This window comes from Phalacrocorax aristotelis, chromosome 2 (assembly GCF_949628215.1).
Source record: "Phalacrocorax aristotelis chromosome 2, bGulAri2.1, whole genome shotgun sequence".
NCBI lineage: Eukaryota > Metazoa > Chordata > Aves > Suliformes > Phalacrocoracidae > Phalacrocorax > Phalacrocorax aristotelis.
This window is the reverse complement of record NC_134277.1, coordinates 118,691,192-118,715,334: the sequence shown is the minus strand read 5'-3', so window position 1 is coordinate 118,715,334 and position 24,143 is coordinate 118,691,192. Positions and strand designations below refer to the sequence as shown.

Sequence of the window (24,143 nt, the reverse complement as noted above, 5' to 3'; positions counted from 1 at the left end):
TGGCAGGATATTGCAGAGAAGAGTTCTCTAATCCTTGTCTGTCTGGTCTAGGTGATAGTGATACTACTGACACATCCTCAGAATTGAGATAATAGCAGAAATGAAGGAAAAAAATCAGAAATACCTCTCTGGATATTAAACTGAATAATTATTTAAATGCTTATTTTGTGAAAAAGCTTCTTTTTAAAACTACTTTTTATATCTATTATAGGACAGATAAGGTTGCATAAATCGACAATGAATTTTTGGCGTTTAAATCCTTGGTTGGCAAAACAGGAGATAATTTTGTGGGTTAAACAAGTTCAGATTATCTGAGCAGATATTGTAGCAAGCTCAGAAATACATATGCTGCTGATGTAACAGAAGGTATATGTTCTCTTGTATTGTCAATTTATATATTTTTAATAAATGTTACGTGTCTTCTAGAAAGCCTTCTGCTGCTCTCTCTCTGTGGGTAATATCGCTACCTAGACATGCAGCTTAATGTGCTAGAAAGATTAATGTATAGTTTTTGACACCAATTTTTAAAATATTGCCCAAAATAACCGTATTTTTGAACTACATCTAGTCAAGAGTGTGTAATTCAAAAACTTCCCATTTCTTGTTTTTTCTTTCTGTTCCCAGAAGTTGGAGGAACTCCCAGAAACATCACTGGAACAGCCCTGCCATGTCCCATCTTAATTAGTTTCAATGATGCTTTTATGTCAATAATTTCATTTATGTTTTTTTTAATAACTGAACACTGTAACACATAAGACAGCTTAGTTGTGACAGAAGTGCATGTGTGTATTTAAAAATAGGTTGGGGAAGTTGTGAGTAAAGTTATTTTTACTCGATAGAGACAGTCTTGTGTAAGGGACTTTTTGTCATGTGGTAGGGAGCAGGAATTGTTGAATGGCTTTTCTTGCCTGAGTAAGAGGATCATTTACCAGTTAAACTCTCTTTCTTTCTCTCCCTGTTTTTGTAAATGCTTTTTTAGGTTAACAAAAAAAAAAGTTTAGGGAACTTGCAGTAGTTTCAGTAGTTCACCAGCACTCCGATTAGGACGAGAATTTAATTTATTTCAAGCGACGTACACATACAAAAGTGAGTCTTGTCCCCAAATGCTGTACAACCTCTAATGTTCCCTGGAGTTTTTATTTTAAATTGCTTTTTGGTTATAAAGCATAGGTGGAACCTGTAGTGTCCTTACTGAATAGCCTGTGTATCTCCAGTAACCCAGTGACACTAGTTGTGCATAAGGTGCAATGGGACATATCAGGGGTGGAGAGTGATGAAAGCAGGAGGAGTGCTAAAGGTCTTTTGCAATAGCAACAGCAATTATGATAGCACTTCTCCTCACCTACCACTGAACCGAGGCTCACTGGTTGGCTCAGTTAATACTGGCATACGTTCAGGTGAGCCTTGAGAGCACAAAAGGTGTTGTATGTTATTGCAGGATGAGTTCGGGAGGATTTGTATTTTGCCAAGGTGCGTTTCCAGTTTGTGAGTGACCTGAGAGGGACCGTTTTCACCTGGGTGTCAGGCCATGCTGTAGCTCACCTTGAGAGGTGCATAACCAAATCTGCGTGATTCATCATTTGATTTGATCCTGCAGTTCTCACTGAAAGGTCATGAGAGTTCCGTCTGAATAAAGAGGGTAAATTAGGCTTTCTATTTTTGAATGGCTTATGAAAACAGATACAGGATCAGCAGCTTCCAAGATGGAAGGTATATCGCTGCCAAATTTTTTCCAATGTTTCACTTAAACTATTTGGTTTTAGTCAGTATTCGTGTACTTAATTAAATATCATGTTTCCAAAAGGCGCGTTTATCCTCTCCTCTAGGCACTCCTTGACATATTTAAAAAATATATTTTTACCAACAGACTCCTCTAGGAACTCCTCCATTCCTTATAATTAGCATATAATTATCACCCAGAAGCTGAAGACATAGTTAAAATTTTGTGATCCCCCAAAAGAATTCTTCCAGATAGGCCTCGCAAGGCCTCCCCTGAAGGTCGGGAAAACGCAGCATTCTCCTGTAAGCATTGCCAGCAGTTTTCATGAGTGGAGATGCTCAACATGAGCAATGCAATGGCTATTATCAAATCAGAGAGAGGAGGTTTCCTCTCTTAAAGAAATGAAGATATAAAGTCAAACACAAGGCTGATTTGGTAGGGGATTATTTTGGGTTTTTTGGTCAGTGGTGGGGGGTTTTTTGGTATTAAAAAATGTGACTTACAGAAATTCCATTTGGTTTTTTTGTTGCAGTTGAAATTTTAAGACTTTCTTCTCTGATAGGAGCCGTGGCTTGTTTGGAGAAGCACATGTCTTGTAGCATGTAGTGCTCCATGTTATCCTAGCTGGGAGAAGGGGAAAGTCCAAATTGGGTTACAGGTTTGTGCTATGTGGGATATACCAAATAAATGTCTCCATGTTTAATAAAGTGAATATTGTTTCTCAGTTGGGGTTAACAGAATAGGTTATGAACATAGTTTGTTGATACTCTCTAATTCGTGAAGCTACGGTAACCTGTGGTAACCAGTGGTGGTTTAAGGCAACTCATTTTAAACCACCTGGTAGCATAAAAGTTGCAGATCCTGTTGTTTTGGGGAAGTGTTTGAGAGCTTTAACTGTCGGTTTAAGAAGTCGGATTTTTCTGATCTAAAATCTTCCGGTTCATGAAGTAGAGGACTAATTAGTAGTGAAGATGGCATAACGAAAGCCCTTCCTGGTGTTACTGAATGACCTATGGGAGGATGTAGCCTGGCACCCACTGTGGAAGCTTTTGGCTTCCAGAGCAATTTGGGTGGAAGACACTTTCTTTTTCTCCAGTTGCGATCTACGGTTGAAAACAAATTGTACCTGACTACATTTGCTGGACTACTGAGTACTGTGAGTGTGCAAACTGTTGCAGCTCTTCTTTGCAGCAAGTCAGGGATTAAGAACGAATCGCTGAATATTTTCAAGTTTAGCGTTTCAGAGATGTCTGTTGTCCTGCAGAGTATCTTTTGTGTGTCTTATGGTAGTACGTAGAAGCTCATCATAAAATAAGACCCACCTTGTATGGCATATCTCACTGTGTCAGATGATGTATGTATGCAAAACTAAAAATGGATAGAATGATCCCTAGAATTACCAAAGTTGTGAGCTGAGTATTGGGTACCATCTTGGCCTTTAAATTAGTAAGGAAACACCCAGTTTTTAAACACAGTCACAAATGTTTCTGTGATCTGTGCTTAAGTTGAATATTACTGTCACAGTCGCAAATTAATGTTGGTTATTAAGGAGGGAGAGCTGAAATACCCCATTCCTGCTCTGTCATACGTATAATTATGTCAGACATTGTTTTGAGCGCTACACAATAATGCCCTGTGAATTGGCTGGATTTGGAAACTAGCAGCTGTACTATGTCCAATTGTAACTGTATAGTATGATATTCTCTCTGATGCATGCCCCTCCGTTTCTCACTTTACTACCTAGGCTTATTTTCCTACAGGAATAAGCTACATTCAGCATAAAGGAAAGCAGTCTTTTAAAAACAACTTCCCTTGCATTTTGGTACAATCAATATTAAGAAATCTGATGTTGTAGTACATGGCAGATGCAAACAATGGAAAAAGAGACTTTGATATTTCAGATTAATAGCTCCTAGTGAACTCCACTGGTATGTATGGTGTATGCAGAGAGAACAAGATCATCTCTGTTTGAAAGCTGAGTTTAGGAGCCCAATTCCACAAATTTAGGATACGTTTTGTGATACGAAATTGCTTCCACAGTTGTGTGGTGAGCTTGCATTTTTAAACAGATGTTTCTTTACAGAGTTGCATTCTAAATGTGGCTACTTTTTAGAAAGTATGGAAATTGGAAGGAGGTGTTAGTCCAGAACTGTTAACACTAGTGAAGCAATCTGGTCTGGTTTTATTCTTGTTTTAATTTGTAATCTCTTCACAAATGTGAAGCCTGTATTGTTGGAAGACACATACTGGTGGTGTTTTGAAAAAGATGTAAACGTGAATTCTTTAGAATTGTGAAGATGAGATTGTCAACGGGTTGTTGTTCGGTTGGTTGTGGTGTTCTGTTTTGTGTTTTTTTATAAACTGGGCTGGAATACAACCTCGAAATTAAACCACAGGTTTCTAGATACTCAGATATCTAGGTATGAAACTAAAGTAACTGAGAAGCAGGGTATGAAAACTGCAGGCATCACTGCCATAAGTGTATTGAAACAGCCAATTCTTTTAATTGATTGAATAATAACTTTGACAGGGGACTTAAAATTTAGATCACATTGCTTCATAATTGCAGTTTGTCTATTGCATTTAATCTGAGATCTATGGTACTGAGTTCATGCATGATCTGACACAGTGTTTGACTAGGTGTTAGCTCTTTAGCATCTGGAGATAGTAATGCTTGTTACTCATTTTGCAGTTAGAAAATGACTAAATAAACCATAAGGGATCAGGAAAGCAAAATAGTTTTACCACTAGAAAACTATTTTGCTTTAGCAAAGTCTGTTAGTACTTGAGAGGAGAATTTTCCAAGTGCTGAGCTTGTTCAAAGATTTGTAATTCTGTGGGTACAAGCTAAGGTAATTGCTTTCCATCGTAAAAGATATTTTTCTTAAGTGGTGTCCTTCTGTAGATGAATGTACAAGTAATATTATCTTACGTTTGAAATAGTCTTGGGAATTGTACTAATCACACAAAATCCTGTAAATTACAATAATGTGCCCCATAATCTTTGTAGCTTTTGCCTTTTGCCCCAGATAAGGGGATAAAAATATTTCAGCATCGTCCTTTGCCTAGAGTTAGAATGGTTTAAGAGTACTGCAAGACTTAGGCTGAACTTGATATGACCCAGTGTGTCTGAAGCTACAACTTCTACTTAATTCAAAATGCTTAACGTAGGGCGATTAAGAATTGCTGAAAATTTGAATTCTTCCTTCCCTTGTGTTTTTGTTCTCAAACAATCTTTACAAAGGGCTGTTTTTGGAGAGCAGAGTACAGTCTTTTGTTTCCGGATAAAATTGATGGCTGCAAATGAAAGAATAAAGAAGGCTCTCTATTCATGTCCCCCAGCCTTTGTTTCAGTGGGCATTGTTTCAGTTTATAAGAGCTGTTTAGTACATATAGATTACTGGAAAGGCTGCAAGATTCCCAGGCGTGTTAGTGTGGACTTGTTAAAAGTCCTGCTATCTCCTCAGCTGCCCACCCAGGACCCTTTTGTTTCAAGGAGACCATGAAAGGCTATTTTTTCCTTTTTTTTTTTTTTTTTTTCTTCTTTTTTCCCCTCCCTTCTCGATCACATTTGCTTTGGGGTCAGCTTTTGTACAGTAGTTTAAACAAGCCTTACTATTTTTCTTTCAAATTACAGAAACCTTATCAAACTTGTGTTCTGAGCTCTAAAGCTGAGGAAACAGGCAGTTGGGATTGTAATTATTTTTTGATTTACCATCTTTTCATTTTAAAAACTCAACATGTGAATGGACTGTTGGAGCTTAGCTACAGATCCAAGTTCTAGCTTTGCAGGTAACATGGTCCCCTGGCAGCTTAAACTGTTGCTTCGTGTTGGCTTTCTCTTTAGAGTCCCCATGTAAACATTTTAAAGTACATAATCAATTGTAGATGAGATACCTGTGTAGTACATGTCACAAACCCACGCCACAGTTTAAGTTAACTGGACACTTGATAATTACAAGTTCTCTTACTGGATGCTTACCTAAATAGTTCATTAACTTAGGGTTAGATAGTAAATTTTTATTTTAATTTTATTTTTTTCTTGCTAGTGTCAGTGTTGAGTGGTTTAGCTAGGACTGTGTTGGCGTAAGTGCAACGTAATGTATTATAAATTCCTCCTTGTATTGGTGATAAAGTTATTCTAATAGGGGTTGCCATACTAAGCTTGGCCATGACTGTCAGTGGAGAGATGACACTGCTTCCCTGAGAAAAACCTTGTGGTTTGAGATGCTCTTGTCCCACCTCCGCTCTAATGCTCTCTTTCCCTGAGATTGCTATGGTAAACAGTTATAACATCATAATCTCCTCTTTCAGCATCCCTTTTTTTCTTTTTCCAGTAGGGCTTGCTTTGCCAAGTGTGTGCAGATGTGCTTACACGGCCTTGAGAAGGTCTACTTGATGGAAGCCCATCTGGGAAAGTAAAAAGGAAAATCTAATTTAAGGCTTGATCAGATTTAGGCATGATACAGCAGCACAGTTGCTCGTGTTGTCAAAGACCATATACTACATCTGGACGTACACATGGGTAGGCCTTTAGTTAGCACGTAGGTTGGTTTGAGATTGTGAGGACTCACACGATTTGTAGGATGTGTCTCAGCCCAAGCTGGTGTGGGAGCTGGCCTCTGCCTTGTGCCGCATGAAAGGGGTTTTGCTGTGTACAGTCACTTAGCCACATGTAAGGTGGGCTGTTGTTTTATGCAGCACTAAAATGAGACAAAAAGAAGCCTCTGAAAAGAAATCTTAGTCTTTTGCCACAGAAAATTTGATTTTTTTAATTTTTTTTTTTCCCCCCAACTAGGCAATACACTGTCCTGGAAACCAGCTTAGCCATCAGGACATGGAACACTACAGAACAAACAAGTTTCCAAATGCTGTATTATATTTCTTAGTAAAAAAAAATGCATTTATGAAGCTCTTGAAGAACATGGTTTGAGAAGAAACTTTCTTAACAAGTGAGAGAACAAACAGTTTCAGTGGCTGGGCTCTTTCCTTGTTGTGCAAATTTAATAATGAGCTGCTCTCCTTTTAACTTAATGTCCCTTTGAAATAGGAGGAGATTGCATTGGAAACATTTGGCTTTATATGGTATCTGTTTGAATGCTAATGCAAATACAAGTTCTGCTAAGTTACTGCAAATGTAACATTTTATCTTAGTTTACTTGTACTGGTGCAACCTCACATAGACATACTTTAAATAAAGGATTTTAAATCAGCGTTGAAGTTGTTCCTCTCAAGTAATCTGGCTATGAAAAAGTTGCCAGTGGGTTTTGTGCAACATTTATTTCCAGAGGAAGGAATGTTTTTGTTCCCCCTATGATTTGCCTTCAGTCTTGATGGCTGGTTTAGTGGAAATGTTCAGTTGTCAGAAGAATCAAGATTGTGTATTATTTAGATCTTACCAGACAAGTGGGATTTGTTCCTTCCATTCCAGTTATCAGAAAGATTAACCCTTTGCCCTCGTGGTCCTAATTGCAGTCGTTCAGAAACAAAGACACCGCTTGTACAAGACAGCGGCAAAATGGAGTGTGTGCCAACTGGAATGTTTCTCCAGTGAATGAGGATTGCGAGTATTGCATAAATTTTGTCTTGCATTTCAGGCACCGATAAAAGCAACCTGTGAAGATATGTCATGCAAGACTGGATTTCCTGAAGATGTTCACAGTGCAGTGGTGTCAAGGAGTGTGCATGGAGGACAGCCTCTTCTCAATGGTACGGTTAGAAAAGATGTTTTGATTTTAATTTTTTTTTTAAATTTATTTCCTGTAACCATAAATCACCCTGGAGCATTTTCATGCTTAAACAGGGCACAGAGTATTCCAGGAAAGAATGTCAGCTGCTCTGTGATTATTTTTTGATTACTGTCATAGGACTTGGAAAATCTGTTGGCATTAGTGGTAGCACATGCACCTCTGTTGACTGTAATTTGAAAATACTGAGTGTTGCAAACCTTGCCGTGATCATCCACTAATTTTCTTTCTCAGCACAGCATTCACGTTGACGTTTCTTACTACCACTGATGATATGTGTGCCATCAGTCTGTACTTAGAGCCCATGTAAGAATGATGAGGAGGTAAAGGAAATTTCTCTTCTGCTTTACATCTCCCATAGAAGTACTGCACTTAACACCCAGTCCTAGCACTCACATTAATGCAGAGGTGGGTCCCTTACTGCTTTTTCCTGGCAACCTGAGGAGAGACACCTATGGAAAGCAAGACACAGGACAGGCAGCAACACAAGACAGCGGTTGCCTGCGAGCCCTTGGTCAGCGACTGCAGCGCTGTGGGCTCCGCGAGGAGCTGTGCCAGGAGAGGCTGGACAGTGCCGGCGCTCTTGGACAGCGTGCTGCTCTCTCACCCTGGCCCCCACCTGCGTCTGAGTGGCACAGTGCCCAGCCGAGGATGACCTGCTCACAGCACGCTTGGCAAGTGCAAGCCCTTGCCTCCACTGGGGATGCGCTGCAGTCAGTACATCTGCCGGCAGGTCGTCCAGGTTGGGAATTTGCTTCGGTGCTCTTTTTGTGTCTATATTTTTCAGGGATGGAGTAGTCATCTGTAGGACACAGAGGCACATACTCTGAATCTTTCCTAGATTTCCCAACCAGTTAAGGTTCAGTATACAAGTTTGTAGAAGTAGAACATTTTAAAAAATATTCATTAATTTGGCTGTTTTCTAAACTGCTAACATAATATATTCTTTTGCATCTAATTTGGAAATTGTGGAACTGACTAAGAACATCAGTTTTAGATGGTTTCAAATACATCTCAAATAAGAACTAATTTAATTTGTTATTTCACATATAAATATGGTTACACAGATCAAGACATTTAAATGAAAAAAAATTCCAATTAGTCTGCAAAACAAATGAAGTGAAAGCTGTAGTCTTGATTTTTACATGCTGTACATAGCAGTCTCCTTAATTATATTTTTACAGACCTGTTTTGTGCTTTTTTTAGAAGTATAATGGGAACTTGAATGCAGGATGAATTGATTAGCTTTAGTGTATTTAAACTTGAGTTACTAAAGCTTTTTCTGTTCAGTTTCAAGGAAGTGTATTCTACCACCACGGACTTTTATTAAAGAATAGCTTGGAAATTCATGTATTAAAGTAAATGTTCTGCCAATTGAGAAAATAATAAAGAGGAAAGAGAATTTTCCTCACTTTCCCACCAAATGGGAGTTAATAGATGACTCTGCTGCAGACTCCTGCAATAGCCATTGGCACTGAGAGCTGCTGAGATGATGCACACGCTCGGAGAGAGGGGCAGAAACAAGGACAGAGAACACAGTGGGCCAGGGACTTCCAAAGGTGCCACCTTGAAACCACCAAATGTTTGTTACTGGTTAATTATCGTGCCATGAGTTCATCTTAAAATGGAGATCCCACAAGTTTTGAGATCTACCCTGTCCTGTGAAAGTTCTCTTCACTCTTTGCGGAATCAAGACCCTTTCTGCAATTTCTCTCCCTGCCCCCTTTGGGGTTTTTTTTTTTGTGCTATCAGCTAGGAACTACAGGGGACTGCCCGCTAATTCTGTGTTGGCATTGCTCACGCAAATCTGATGGTAATGGCTGACCAGCCTTAACTGAGTTTGAACTAGTAACACAGGATGGCAGACTGACTTCCTTTCTCACTACTCATCACATTCAGAGAGTCCCTTCCCTTGCCTCTCAGGAGTGACGCGTGACTGTTGGTTTGTCCTTTAATGGTATTAAAATGCATAGCATTTTAGGGAAGTAGGAATTGGAAAAACTGTATGATGCATACAGTATGTATCACATCATATCAGCTGGTTGAAAAATGACCTGGGGGAGTTTGTTTCCTACCACTGTTTCCTCAGTTGAATTACTGCAATGGTTAATTCTTTTGAAAATTCTGACGTGCTTAAAAGCATATAATTTGCTGGTTACACATAAACATACGGTCTGTCATTGCATAGCTTTGACTTAAATTTAATTACGCTGTCATTTTGAAATACTGTTGTTGTCAAAAGCCTGTTTTCTGGTTATTAAACTAGATTCAGATGACGCTGCAAGTTAAGTATAGTTGTGTGACATTAGCTTCTTAGGGATAACCATGGGCCTGATTCTGACCTCAGTTGCCTCGTCTGTCTAAGCGTGTGCTTATACTAGTATGAATTCAGAAGTGAGGCGTATAACTGTAGGTTTTCTGTATGGTTTAGAAGTGAAAGTTTTAATTTTCTTTGATTTTGTGCATTGATGGCACAAGCACAGAGGCTTCATGGTCTTTGCAGCCAGCTGCAGAATAATTTGAACCTGACCAAGTTACTTCTTAAAACACTGCCCAAGAAAATGACCATATGTTTGTTATCTGTCATGTTCCTTTGCTTTTATCTTGCACAGTGAGGGACGAGCCTCTCTTAAGGTCTTCAGTTTCTGTCTTACCAAAACTTAAATAAAATTAGAGTTATCATATGACTTGATCTGTGCCTTTCAGTTGTTACAGTAACATATAGGATATCTGTTGTTTTTTTTTTAAAGTATTATTATAAGAAATATTTACCTTACAGTATGGGGCAGGGTTGGAACCCTGTGAACTACAGGATACTCTGTTTCCTGGAGAGGTTTCTCTTTCTATTTATGTGTTCAGGTGGAGCTTGTTTTTGAGGGAGTGTCAGGCTTGTTCCTATTACATTAAAAAAAAAAAAAGGATTTATAATTGGTTATGGCTTTGTCTTTTCATTCATATGGCTAGCATAGTATGTCAGCCTCTACTAATTTCTCCTGTGCATGAGGGCACAAGGGGCCACTACATGTTCAGTTGGCACAATATGTGGAAAATCGGTGAGCAATAGATTCAGAATAACATAAATTGGAAAAAGGAAAAAACCCTTACTTTTATTATAGTGGGTGGAGGGAAGGAAAGAGAAAGATAGCTGCCCTTGGCTTCAGGATGAGGAAAAAGAGACTGCCTAATAGGGAAGAGATGCAGTTAGTTGGGAAGGCACAGCAAAGGAAGTTGGAAACTACTCCTTTAGTAGGTCTTGACTGAGCTGTGTAGGAGGTAGCCTGCAGCATAGGCTACATCCTGTTGCCTCCTTCTGACATAGTGTCACCGGTGTCCCGTGCTCCCTAGTACAGACTTCACCAGTTATAGCCTTGGAGATTCTTCAAAGCTGATGTGTTGCACAAGTGTGGCAAGTCTGACTTCAAGATGCAGTATGCTCAGGTCATTAGATGCATGTAAGCTAAGTACTATAGGTCTAATTTTGAATTTATTTATAATGTTTTACATGTTGTTCCACTTCGTCGCTTCTGTGAAATTATGGTGATTTTTACCAAGGAACAAGGTGAGCTCAGAACTAGTACCTTAATTTCTGTAAAGCGAGGAAAAAGAAAGTTATAATCTCTGAAACAAAATTAAAAGAAAGTTCATGCATCTTTAAAAAGTGTCTTACTGATAAAACCATGGAGTTATTTGGGCCTCCAGATCTTTTAGAATTTAATATTCTTTGAAGTATTTTAGGGCTAAATGTTTCAACATTTTAAAAAAAGAAAATAAATCATATGCATATAACAACTTACCAGCCATCATCTAGTAGAAGTAGCTATCTAACCCAGATTTACAGGCACAGTACTTCTGAATTGTTTCTGTAAATAAAACGTGATTACTCTCTGGAGGACTACACATAACCTGTTTTTCTCCAAATAGTACATCTTAAGTTAGAGGGAGTAATGTTTAATGTATTAAAGTGCCCTTGCTTGTGCTGGTTTTATCACAGTTTCGTAGTTCGTCCAGGAAAAAGTACTTGGTGGCAGTTTGATATGTAAGTCCAGCCTGTTTATCTAATCTTTGTTCCATATCCTCCAAATTTTAGGAAACAAATAATGCATTTCTATTAAAATGATTCATCTAGGAATGGTACTCGAACCGTTATTTGCAGAATCATATCTTATCAGAGTAAGAGTCTCTAATTTATTTTAGTGCTCTCTTACCTTTCGAAGACTTTAACATTGTCCTGTTGCTAAATGCATTATTTTTGTTCTCTGCTAAGCAAATGCATTGTCTAGACAAGATTCTTAAATGTATCCTTTTGAGCCTTGTGTAGCTATAAAATATTTTGAAGCTCTGAGTTGTACAGTGATAAAGAAAAAATGTTTTGGTGTTGATCGCTGAGATAAGCGGTGATTACAGATGAGTAACAGCACAGTTTCATGAGCCATTTAAGCCCGCAAGCTGACAGCGTTGCCAAAAGAGGCACACATACGCCTTCCCTCCTCTTTGAGCCTGGTACCAAGCGCTTGTGAAACCATAAAATGAACAGGATTAACCAATTTATCTGGGGGAAAACTCACACTCCTACTCCTTAGGTTTTTGCTGAAAGATTTTGTATGCTTAAACAGAGCCATGGTGTCCCTGCTGCCTTTTCTCTTCTAGCACTGAAATGCTCAGAAAATAATATTTGTTTTGATGCTTTCAAACTGAGGGACAAAACTTGATTTTGGCATTCCCACTGACTTATTTTGTAGTTTACCACTGAACATACCGTTTAGTCTGAAGCAATCCAGAAACATGTTGCTGGGAACGTGGTACTCAGGAATTGCCTGGCATTTAAAAGTAACTAATGTTTTTTCATGGCGTAGGAGGTTACATGGGTGCTGTCTGCCCCAGGTAAAGCCATTCAGCTTTTTTTGCTGCTAGTGGTGTTTTATCATTCTACATATAAAAATGCTTATCATTAGCTAAGAATACAATTCCTTTTTTAAAAAAATCATCATTCTTAAGACTGAAGTCAGTAGCATATCTTTTAAAGCTTATGTCTCGTTCCTTTCTATAAACAACTTTTATACAATTGTATTCTTAATATGGTAGGATGCCCTGGTGGTTTTAATATACCAGTGCACATTAAAAGTAGAGCTAGGGAAGGTATTTTTAGCAGAATCATATTTTCCAAGAGGGAAATTAGTCTTTCCCCATTTAAAAAAAAAAAAAGGAACTTTTTTCCATTTAAAAAAAAAAAAGAAAATGGTAACCACTTTGTTTGAAGTCTCCTTGCCTTAAGCAAAAAGACAAGTTGACAAGTTCCTTCCAGGCAGACAGCCAAAGAATCTCAGATGGATGGGGTCTCTCTATGAGCTGCTGGCAAGCTGTGAAAAAATGTTTCAGTTCTTCCCAAATATATTTTTTCCCTGAAATTCTCTTCCTGTACCCCCCCAAAAAACCGAACCAACCAAACAAAGAACCCCAACAACCAGCCCCCCTGCCCCCCCCCCCCCAAACCCCAAACCAACCCAAACCAAAAAACTAAACCACCATCCTTCTAGTTATTCTTTTAAGCCTTAGTGCAAGCGATAAATTTTTGTTTCAGAGGCTTATGTAGGGAACATATTTTTTCCCCCCAACCCCTCCCCCCCCCCAGTCCTGCATAACATGTAGTAGGTTTAGTTTTGCCCTCTTCCATGTGAAGCAGAGTAAATTTTAATGCTGTTACTTGGTGATGCCATGCCTTGTTGATTTATCAGAGTTGCATTCCAGTTCTCAGTCACTTGCCTTTCTAATACTTTTCCTCCTCTCTTCTCAAACAGCTTTCCTGTTTGCCCTTTCTGTACCACACAGCATCCTAAATTCTCCTGTGTTGGTACTGAGCTTACTATTCTGGAGTGGAAGAGCTTCTTCTGTTTGTTTTAACTACACTAGCACAGCACCTGTTTTATGATGCCTGTTGTCTATTCATGTACCAAGTCCTTAATGTATTCTCAGATACTTGTCCCCTGAAAATCAAAGCTTTCTTTTACTGAAACAAGAGATAGCTTTTCTTGAAATATGGCTTCCTTAGCCCCCTTTCCCCCCTCCTTAGTTAAACATAGGGCATATTGTAGAGTATACATAATGTATCTTCACCTTACTGAAGGTGGTGTGGTAAAATATCTATTTCAATGGTGAATCCTTTTTTCTCATTTTGATTTCTGTAAAGTTCTGTCTGATTTGTATGTGATACCCAATTTCACTCTTTAGTATTAGTCTACTGATTAATATTGTTGTTTTCTCATTGTAAGCTTTTATGTAGCACATCGCATATATAAACAGAGAATAAAAGTCGTGAAATTCAGCAATGTTTTGGATGTGTGCAAAGGACAAACATTCCAGAAACATAACTCCATTATCCCTCAGTGGGCCCTAAAGCTGTTATGGAATGTATTTGGATGAATTTGTATATCTAGTATCAAAGAATTTATCACTTGAGTTCTAGATAAGAAGTAATTCTGAAAGAAACAACAAACGTACTAAATGAAATGTTTTACTTGTATGGAATATTTGGATTAGAGGTGGAAATATATTTTTGTAGTTAAAAAAAATCCTAAATGCACTATCATCAGAGAATCATAAAATAGTTTAGGTTGGAAGGGACCCTTAAAGGTCTAGTCCAACCTCCCCTGCAGCAAGCAGGGACATCTTCAACTAGATCAGGTTGCTCAGAGCTCCATCCAACTTGACCTTGAATGTTTCCAGGGATGGGGCATCTACCACCATTCTGGGCAACCTGCTCCAGTGGTTTACCACCCTCATTTTAAAAAACTTCTTTCTGAAATCCAGTCTAAATCTATGCTCTTTTAGTTTAAAACCATTGCTGCTTGTCCTTTTGTGACAGGCTGTGCTAAAAAGTTTGTCCCCATCTTTCTTACAGGCCCCTTTTAAGTAGTGAAAGGCTGCAATGAGGTCTCCCTGGAACCTTTTCTTCTCCAGACTGAACAACCCCAACTCTCTCAGCCTGTCCTCACAGGAGAGGTGCTCCAGCCCTTGCATAATTTTTGTGGGCCTGCTCTGGACCCGCTCCAACAGGTCCATGTCTTTCCTGTGCTGAGGTCTCCAGAGCTGGACGCAGCACTCCAGGTGGTGTCTCACCAAAGTGGAGTAGAGGGGCAGAATCACCTCCCTTGACCTGCTGTCCACGCTGCTTTTGGTGCAGCCCAGGATACAGTTGGCCTTCTGGGCTGTGAGTGCACATTGCTGGCTCATGTGCAGCTTCATCCCTTCAGTCCCTTCATCCCCCAGCCTCTATAAATACCGGGGGTGCCCTGACCCAGGTACAGGCCTTGTTGAACCTGGGCCCACTTCTCAATTTTGTCTAGGTCTCTCATAGATATTAAACAGTACTGGTCCCAGTACAGACCCCTGAGGGACACCACTTGTCACCAGTCTCCATCTAGACATTGAGCCATTGACCACTAGCCTCTGGATGCGACCATCCAGCCAGTTCCTCATCCACTGAAGGGTCCACCCATCAAATCTGTACTTCTCCAATTCAGAGAGAAGGATGCTTTGGGGGACTGTGTCAAAAGCCTTACAGAAGTTCAAACAGATGACATCCGTAGCTCTTCCCTTGTCTACTGGTGTAGCCACTCTATCACAGAAGGCCACTAGGTTGGTCAGGCAGGACTTGCCCTTGGTGAAGCCATGCTGGCTGCCTCAAATCACCTCCCTGACCTCCATATGCCTTAGGATAGCTTCTAAGAGGATCTGTTCCATGATATTTCCAGGTACAGAGAGGAGGCTGACAGGTCAGTAGTTTCCAGGGTCCTTCTTTCTAGCCTTTTCAAAAATGGGTGCAGTGTTTCACTTCTTCCATTCTTCAGGGACTTCACCTGACTGCCATGACTTTTTGAATATCAAGGAGAGTGTCTTGGCAAGTACATCAGTCAGTTTCCTCAGGACTCCGGGGTGCATCTCATCAGGTCCCATAGACTTGTGTATGTTCAGGTTCCTCAGGTGGTCACAAACCTGAACTTCTCTTACAGTGGGAGGGACTTTGCTCCCCCAGTTCCTGTCCTGCAGTTTGTCCACTGGAGAGGTGTGGGAAGAGAGGTTGCCAGTGAAGACTGAGGCAAAGAAGTTGTTGAGTACCTCAGCCTTCTCCTCATCTGTTGTTACCAGTTTGCCAGTCATGTTCATCAGGAGGGGTACGCTTTCTTTGACCTTCCTTTTCTGGCTGACATACCTATAGAAACTCTTCTTATTATTCTTTGTGTCCCTTGCCAATTTCACCTCCAGCCATGCCTTGGCCTTCCTGACCCCATCCCTACACAAACAGGCAGCAACCCTATACTCTTCCCAGGACACCTGTCCCTGCTTCCACTGCCTGTGCAGTTCCTTCTTGCCGTTTAGTTTGACCAGCAGGTCTCGACCCAGCCATGCTGGTCTCTTTCTTTCGTTTCCTGATTTCTTACACCTGGGTATTGAGATCTCTTACACTCTGTGGAAAGCGTCTTTAAAGATCTGCCAGCTCTGTTCTGCGCCCCTTGTCCCTGAAGACTCTTTCCCTGGGCATCCTATTGACTAACTGCTTGAACAGTGGAATTTTGCTTTCCTGAAATTCAGGGTCCTGACTTTGTTCTTCGTGTGACCCATGTCACTCAGGAGCGTGAACTCCACCAGTACATGATCACTGCAGTCTAGGCTGTCCTCCAGTCTTGACATAGCTGCTTAGCTCACTTGCGTTGGTGACCATCAGGTCCAGTACGGCTCTGGTAGGGCTGTCTATTAACAGGCTTCAGAAATCATCCTTGGTGCATTCCAGGAGTCTTCTGGGTTGCCTACAGCTCACTGTGCTACTTTTCCAGCAGATGTCAGTGTGGTTGAAGTCCCCCAGTGGGACGAGAGCCTGTGAGCGCAGTGCCTCCTGTAGCTGGAGTGAGAAGGCTTCATCAATAGGCTCCCCTTGATCGCGCAGCCTGTAGTACACACCAACCACATGGCTGCCTTTGTTGCCTCAATCTCTAATTCTTACGCATAAGCTTTCAGTCTGCTCATAGCTATTCTTAAGAGACAGCTCTTCACTCTCTATTTCTTGATGTAGAAAGCAACCCCTTGACTCCTCCTTCCTTGCCTGTCCCTTCTGAACAGCCTGTAGCCGTCGGTAGCTGCACTCCAGTCATGGGATTTGTCCCACCAAGTTTCAGTAACAGCAATCAGGTTGTAGCTTTCTAGCAGTACGGTGGCTTCCAACTCCTCCTGTTCATTGCCCATGCTACGTGCATTGGTGTAGAGGCACTTGAGCTGAGCTGTCCACTTTTTGCAGAGAAGAAACTTGGCTCACCTTTATTTCCTGCAAAAGGAACGCTGCTTCTGTTTCCAGTGTCAACCCTTATAACTACATCCTGATAAAGAGAAAAATATACTTACAGAGAAATTATAGAAATCCTGAATGGTTGCAATGTACTGGGATGTGTAAATTACTATCTTAGTTAATTAGTCCAGCTCCGATAGCCATTTCTGTTTATGGTGCATTTACTCGGAATGCACTGAATTAATTAGTACTTATTCCGTTTTCCTATATTCAGCTGGTTATTTATGAGGATCTCAAATGTAGTGTACTTTCTGCACACATCTTTTCTGTGTGCAGAAGTATGAATTGTGAGAGTGGAGTTGTCAGCTGCCCCAGTAAGCTCTGGGCATGGCTTGACGGAGGATGGCAAAGGAGGTGTTTGTTTCTGCCTCAGAGGCTGGGTCTAGCTTTATACTGTTTATAACACCATTTAGTGTAGCCTTAGCTCAGTTTTAAACTATGCCATCTGGCCTTGATTCCCAAGGGGCCATTATTTCTCATGGAATTGCTGTAGTTAGAGCCTTCTCCAAGGCTGACCCGTGCTCTAGGGGAGGCTGGGCAGAATAGTGGTTGCAAAGCTGTGCAGAAAGCCTCCCCAGCAGACAAAGGTGCCCTTAGGTATGGGAGATTTATTTAGTGATAGCAGAAAGGTTGTTGTTGCTTAAAACAGCTGCATTAAAAAATATGTATATTTCTTTATGTGGATAGGTCAGTATATGGAATACATGGAGCAAAATCTCAGGTGAAGCCATCTGTTAGCATAACGTGAGACACATGGTATGTATAATTATGCATTCAAATTCTCGCTTCAGACTACAATGCATCTTTTGTTGACTTGTCACCTTTCTAACAATCTGGAACACAAATTTACTAGAGCATCCTGCTGAACTGATATTATAGGACAATGTCCTTTATTACAGAACATATTACCATACTAAATAGAGATAAATTCCAGTAGTATTTTAACACTTATGGACTACATTAAATCAAATACTGTTGCGTTGAAGACTTGGGTGTTGATCAACAAATCCAAGTACCATTTGAACTGCTCTGATTTTGGTTGAATGCAGTGAGGTAGATTCATTGCTTTTCCTTGAACTTGTGACACTCAACATGAGGGCATTTTTTAATCTGGAAATGATAACTTTTGGAAGAGTTCACTTCCAAACTTTCAGGGCATGTCCTAGGCATCAGAGTCAGCCATGCTGAACTGAGAAGATAGGAGGAGCAGAAGGAAGGTGCAAGGGAACAGTGTTAGATTTTTGGATGCAAGGGAAATGACCAGAGCTGCTATTATCTTCTAATTAGGCTGTAGAAGGAGTAACTGGCCTTTGGTACCCTTTAAATCTTTCCAATTTAACCCAACACAGATGGTTTTCTGCTGCCCTCCATACACCCAAGGAGGGTGATTTGTCCTCCAGAGGACAAAGAGAAGAATAATGCTGGGGGATGAGTGGGGTGAAACTCTGGAGTGGAGAATGGGGCTGAGACTGGGGAAAGGATGGAAGCAGAAGAATCTGGGTGATGAAGGGTGCTGGAATGGGTGGAGGAATGAATGGGGACCCTGGTGTAGGTTTAGCCGGAAAGAAAAGCACAGGTTCTCCACAACTCTAGAAGGAACAGAGAAACTTGGCATAGGTTGTTTCTGCCCTCTTCTTTCAACCAAAGGTAGGAAGGAAAGTATCTTGGAGTACTTTCAGATTTCCTCGTGATGCCCAGCTTCAGCTAGTCATAGGCATCTGATATCCATCCAAAGGGAGATGCCAAGGACCCAGTGGAGCTCACCAAAGTGAATTAAGTGAGCACACCATGCTGAGAAGCTTTGCTAGGAGAAACTGCTGGGCCTTTTTGACATCAGAATGATGACATGATGCCCACATCTCCCATTTTTTTTGCAATTTATACTAATGCCAAGAGACTTAATTATCTGAGAATTCAGCCAAGATCAGAACATGCACAAGGAAGAGCCTTTTGAAGATAAACTGATCTTACAGCCAGGATATGAGGTTCACTAAAGAAGTACCTATAGCTTGCACATTGTGTGTTCTGGAGGCAGCATTGTCTACGCAGCGGTCTCGAAACCCACTGCTGCTTCTTGCTACAAGTGAGTTGATATCAGTAATGGTTTTTTTTTCCTTGTTTTTCACCTTGATTATAGATGTGCAGTTTAAGTGCCTGAAGTAAAAAGCTAGGAGAGGCTATACCAAAAATGCAGCTTTCTTTCCTTGAGTTATAAATACATCACAGTGACGTGGCTGCAGGATGAGTGAGTTAGGATGAGCAAACTGATCTGACACAAAACTACCCCTGCTTTTTGTGGTGGGTTGGTTCTCCCCAGGGTCAGCTTGCTTTGTTTTACTGGGACCTGCTGTGGAAAAGGAGATAAGTTAATGAGAAAAGGGGTCTATTAGGGGTGATGAGAGAAAAGGAGGTTATAGCTGAATGAGACTCCACTGTGTTAGACTGTTAGGCTTTTTTGGTTTTGGTGGGGTTTTTTCCCTCCTTTTTTTCCCCTGCAGTGCAACCGGGAGCTTTCTTCCTGCTGTCTTCATTTTTCCTGGGTTGGACGGCTGAGGATCAGCCTCCTGCCCATCCATCCCTTGCTGCCTGCCGCATCCCAGCCCTGTCCAGGCGTAGTGGCAAATTGCGCCGGCGGTTCTGAGCTGGGTTGCAGATGACAGCAAGCAATCCCATTAACCTGCCAGCCCAGCTGCAGATAATCCTGGAGAAGCAGGGCACCCATGCTGCCCGTGGCTGCCGTCCCTCGCCCCGCTGCAGCCCCTGCCTGCCGGTGGGCACCGATGCTCCGGGCAGGGGAGCAGCACAGCATGGCTTGGGTGCATCTCCTCCTTCTGCGAGCTGCCTGCAGAGCTTCAGAAACTGGCCCATTTTGATTTTTTCCTCTTCCCTTTGATTGTCTGCTGCAGTTTGGCAGACCTGTGAGCAGCAGCAAATATTATGATCTTGTCTGCACACCTGCAGGAGCAAGCTCTTTCTTGTGCGCTGTGCTGCCTTTTAAGAAGTAGCTTGTGTTTGGTTTTGAAAGTTAATGGCACATGCCTCTCAGGTTGTATAGGAGAGGAATTAAATTTATGACCCTCTGTGAGTTCCAGTTTAACATTCTCTTAAATAGGAAAGTTACGAATCCCTAAAAGCATAATTTGTAACACAAAAGCTATCAAAATAGCAGTGCAATCTGTTAAAGTATTTAAAAATTTGATTCTCTGCTGTTTAAAATGTGAAATAAATGTACACTAATTGTTTTGAATGGAGATGAAGATGGTGTTTGAAGCCAGTCTTTAAAGGAATTAGTGAGATGGCACTGCAGTTAATGGTGGAGCACTATTTTTCTGTAATGGGCTCAGCAATGTTCTCTAATTAGCTTGCAAATTGATATTCAAATACAAGTAAACTGGCAATCAAATACAAGGAAAACATCTATGTAAATAGGCTTTGGTTTCTGCATTTAGCATACCTGTATCAAAATTATGTGTGGGTGGAGGGTAAACTCTTAGTTGTTTTTCACCATAGAGCTTTTATTAATGGTGGCTCACTGGTTACATTAGATAAACATTTTGGTTCAAGCACATGAAAAGAGGGGGGGAAATCCATTTTCTTCTACAAGTGAGTGGCTTTTAAACATCAGTAACATAATACTGAGTGTGGATGAGGTTTTTCCCGTCTTCGTTTCTTTCAGGTTTTGTCAACTAATTGTGCACACAGAATGGGCAGGATAGATGCGTAGTTGAGCCGTGGAAATTATTTTGTTGCCTTTCCTGGATTTGATTCATATTTATGTTCATTATTAAAGTTATTGCTGTATGGTATAGCCATTTAACTTTCAAGCCTTGTGCCAGAAACTGGATGCATAAAATGTTACTGGTGTTTGTGCTGTAGGACTTTCTGCTGTGTAGAGTGCAGATTCTCAAACTTGAATTTAACTTAATGCCTGGCTTTTAAAGTAGTTTGTAAACTTATTTTTCTACAAAGGAGAACCACACAGCAAAGCTGTTGCTAAGAGCTGTTGTGGGAGAAGGTAAATAAAAGACCATCCATTTAAAAATCTGGATTTCAGGGTATTTTTAAACTCTTTATTCTCTAATCTACAAAACATTTCTCGGTCATTGACACCCTGATAACTTGCTAACTACCCTTTAAGTGCGTAGTTTGTTGACAGACAGATGGAAGTGCGACTATATCAATGGGTCAGCTATGAGGTTTTATCGTCCCCACATACTCCTTCCATCAACTGTACATGGTGTTCCTTGTTCGGCATCATCTTTCATGCTAAAAGTTCTTTGGAACATACTTCCCTAAATCAAATTCTTACCACTGTGCATTCATTAAATCCGGTTATTGTTTGCATAGATTTAGCTTTCAGTGCTGGTTATCGTCTGAGTTCTTCAAGGGAAAAAACCCAAACAAAAACCTTGTGTTAAGAGTTTTCTATAAAGTAGCTAGTATGTTTTTTACACCATAGAGATAATATGTCAGTGCAAGTCTTTGGCATTCTGTTTCAGGATGTGCTTTTCTGTTAAAATAACCTCAGTTTTTCCTTTACAGTGCTTTAGTGCATGTTTCTGCTTTTATAAAAAATTGATTAATTCGGTATCGGGGGATGGCTGATGGGGGGAGTGTAGGCCCCTTGGAGGTCACAGGTTCAGATCCAGCCTGTCACCTGCATCCAGTAGCCATTAACTGATAGCTGCTTGGTAGGTTATGCAAAAAGAGCCTCGGTTGGTTTGGTTTCTTCTGAAGGCGTTTATGTTGAAAAGGTACTTATGTAATAAGAGCAGAAATGCTGCTGAAATTAGTGGAAACTGGGGCAGCTCATGCGAGCAGGGAGCGTTTGTGTGTATGAAGGCAGCTGGAGAAGGTCAATATCACACTGCTTTTCAGACTGTCTGCAAGAGAGAAGCAGTGAAATGGAGTAAAATTTTAACCACTTGGAGTGCATTTATGCAGAGCTGAGATATATTAGGGTGGGAGTTTTAACAGCTTGGAGCAGAAAGCACACCTGGCATTTCAGGTGTGGGAGGTGGTTTTGCCTACCTGTAACTGATTCAGCGTGTTTCCCAGAACCGAAATGAAGTCCATATTGCACTGAAATTTAAAAAACAACCAACAAAAGAAACCCCTCTCATTCTTACCCTGCATGTCACTATCTGTGCTTCTGACTGTGTCAAGTCTTATTTAATTAAAATCTTGTCGTCATGCTTCTGTGCAAGTTAAATATTTGAGAATGATATGTCATTATTTCTAAAAATGGATCATTTTATCCTCGGAGGAGGTGATTTTATCAGTTGTTAGAACTGCAAATGATCTGTTTGTTATTTCCTCCTCCTGATTTTTGCAACAAAGGCTCTGTAATTTACAGATGCTGAACAACAACAACAAAAAAAAAACCCAAAAAGCCAAAGTAGTCACTAAAATGAAAGATTTTGTTAGCCTCCAGTGGGTTTGTTATTTAAAGGAAGCAAAGCCTGCAAAACCACAGGTGCACCTTGCTTTGGGACTTAATTTTGCAAGGGAGAAATGTGTGTTGTGACACCAGCGAAGCTTCCTGTGGCTGCTCTGGTCTGTTGGGCAGGTCATAGTGCAGCGATTAAGCCTGGCTTAAAGTGACCACCATTTCTGAGTGTATGGGTTTTGTATTCCAGCTGATTTCAAATGAAAATGAAAGTTATTGAGTCATAACAGTATTGAGTTGAGTGTTCATCTCAAGCAACAATAAAAGTATCCCTTTGCGTCACAATTTTTGAAGTCCCTTTTATCACGCAGGACATTAATAATAGACTGAAGAAGTAACCTCTGAATGTTTGTTCATCTAAGTGGTTATCAACTTCGTGACTCTGAAACTTTTTGTAGGGCAACCAAATAAGATCTTAGAAAAAGCTGGTTTTGAAGGCTGCCTGCTGTCTGCTCGAAGGTGGCTGGGTGACTTCTGTTGCATTCCATAGAAGAACGGTCTGCCTGGGTCCACTTGGGGAGGAAAACGTGTTGTGTTGCTTATCCTGTTGAGCGATCTGCAGCTGCGTGCCACGCGTGGCCATGCAAGCAGCGCAGGGCTTAGCTGGAGCCGATCGATGGATGCAGGCCCCTTTGTTTGGTAGATCAATTTGCTGTAATGAACTCGGTGCTCCAGTTCCCTGGTAAGGATCACTGGGGGGGATAGGAAGGTGCCTGTTTTTCTGGAATGAATCAAAATGAAAATTTTGTTTGAAGATATTTTTTTTTTCCTCTGAGGTAGGGAGTGAATAACCTTTCTTAGTTTCTTCCACAAACTCTGAAAATGCTGTAATATGAGCTCCTAGGTTATTGGTGACTCGATACTATGTGTTTTTCGTGATGAATTCTTTTTTAAAATACCATGAAATAAATTGATAACTGCTTTAGTTAGAAAGAAATCTAAGAGTTTTGGAATACTTTGTTGTTGATTTGTTTCTTGGTTGTTGTTGTTGGAGGTGGTCTGTGTTTATTCACCTGGGTCAGAGTGGCAAACAATTAAAATACTGTGAATGTTAGCCTAGCAGATGAGCAGTCTCATACGGGTTTTATGTAGTTTCCCATACGTATTTTTTGATTGCGATACCTTCTTGTAAGGCATAGCTTTGTAGAAGGTGTAGAGCTAGATAAACGGTTTGATAAGCTGTTACACAAGTGTTTTAATAGTTCTGTCAGCCACATGTATTTATGATGCAGATAATTTTCCAGGCCATACATAGTGTCAAATGTCACTGAAGGTCAAAACATGGTTTGTTTGCTTAGAGGTCTTTGTTTTTATTTTGGGCTAGACTTCTCAAGTCTTTGTTTGTATTATTGCTTTAGTAAGAATCCTTATCTCTTTCATTCTAAAAGTTTTGCTAACCGTGCACTGATCTGCCACAGGATAAATTGAATTCTGACTGTACTGTGCCATAAACTAAGAGGGAAAAAGGTCACCTTGGTCCAATAAATGCAAACTGTGTTGATACTGCTACTCATTTCATACCACATACTTTTTGTTAACTTTGTTAGTTTTGCCACTAACAAAAACCGAAAATGTTTTATTAACAAATGGTAATATTAGATGAGTCTTTAGGAAGAGCTAGAGATGCCAAGAGGACAGTCAGGTCTGTCATACTCCGTAAGGGACAGGCAAGTGGTTTTGGGTTGTTTCAGAAAGTAACTGCTTAATTCTGCTGAAATGATTAGGGTGTTAATACTAATTTATACACAGTCTCTCTGCTGCCTTTCCGAACTGATGTGCATGCAGACGAATGTGGTATTTCCCATCTTTGAACTTATGCTCCTATAAAATGTTCAAAATAAATTATCTTCACTATAGTGAATATGAAAATTAAAGGTTAGCTTGTAAAATGTT

The 24,143-nt window shown here is 40.5% G+C and overlaps 1 protein-coding gene across 4 annotated transcripts in view; it reads left to right on the top strand.

Moving 5' to 3' along the window:
- Positions 1–24,143, top strand: part of CDH2 (cadherin 2) — a 118,443-nt gene that overhangs the window by 4,337 nt on the left and 89,963 nt on the right. For all 4 annotated transcript variants that reach the window (XM_075084911.1, XM_075084913.1, XM_075084914.1 and 1 more), the window contains exon 2: positions 7,318–7,429. In XM_075084911.1, coding sequence (XP_074941012.1) covers positions 7,318–7,429 — 112 coding nt within the window. The remainder of the gene's footprint in view (positions 1–7,317; positions 7,430–24,143) is intronic.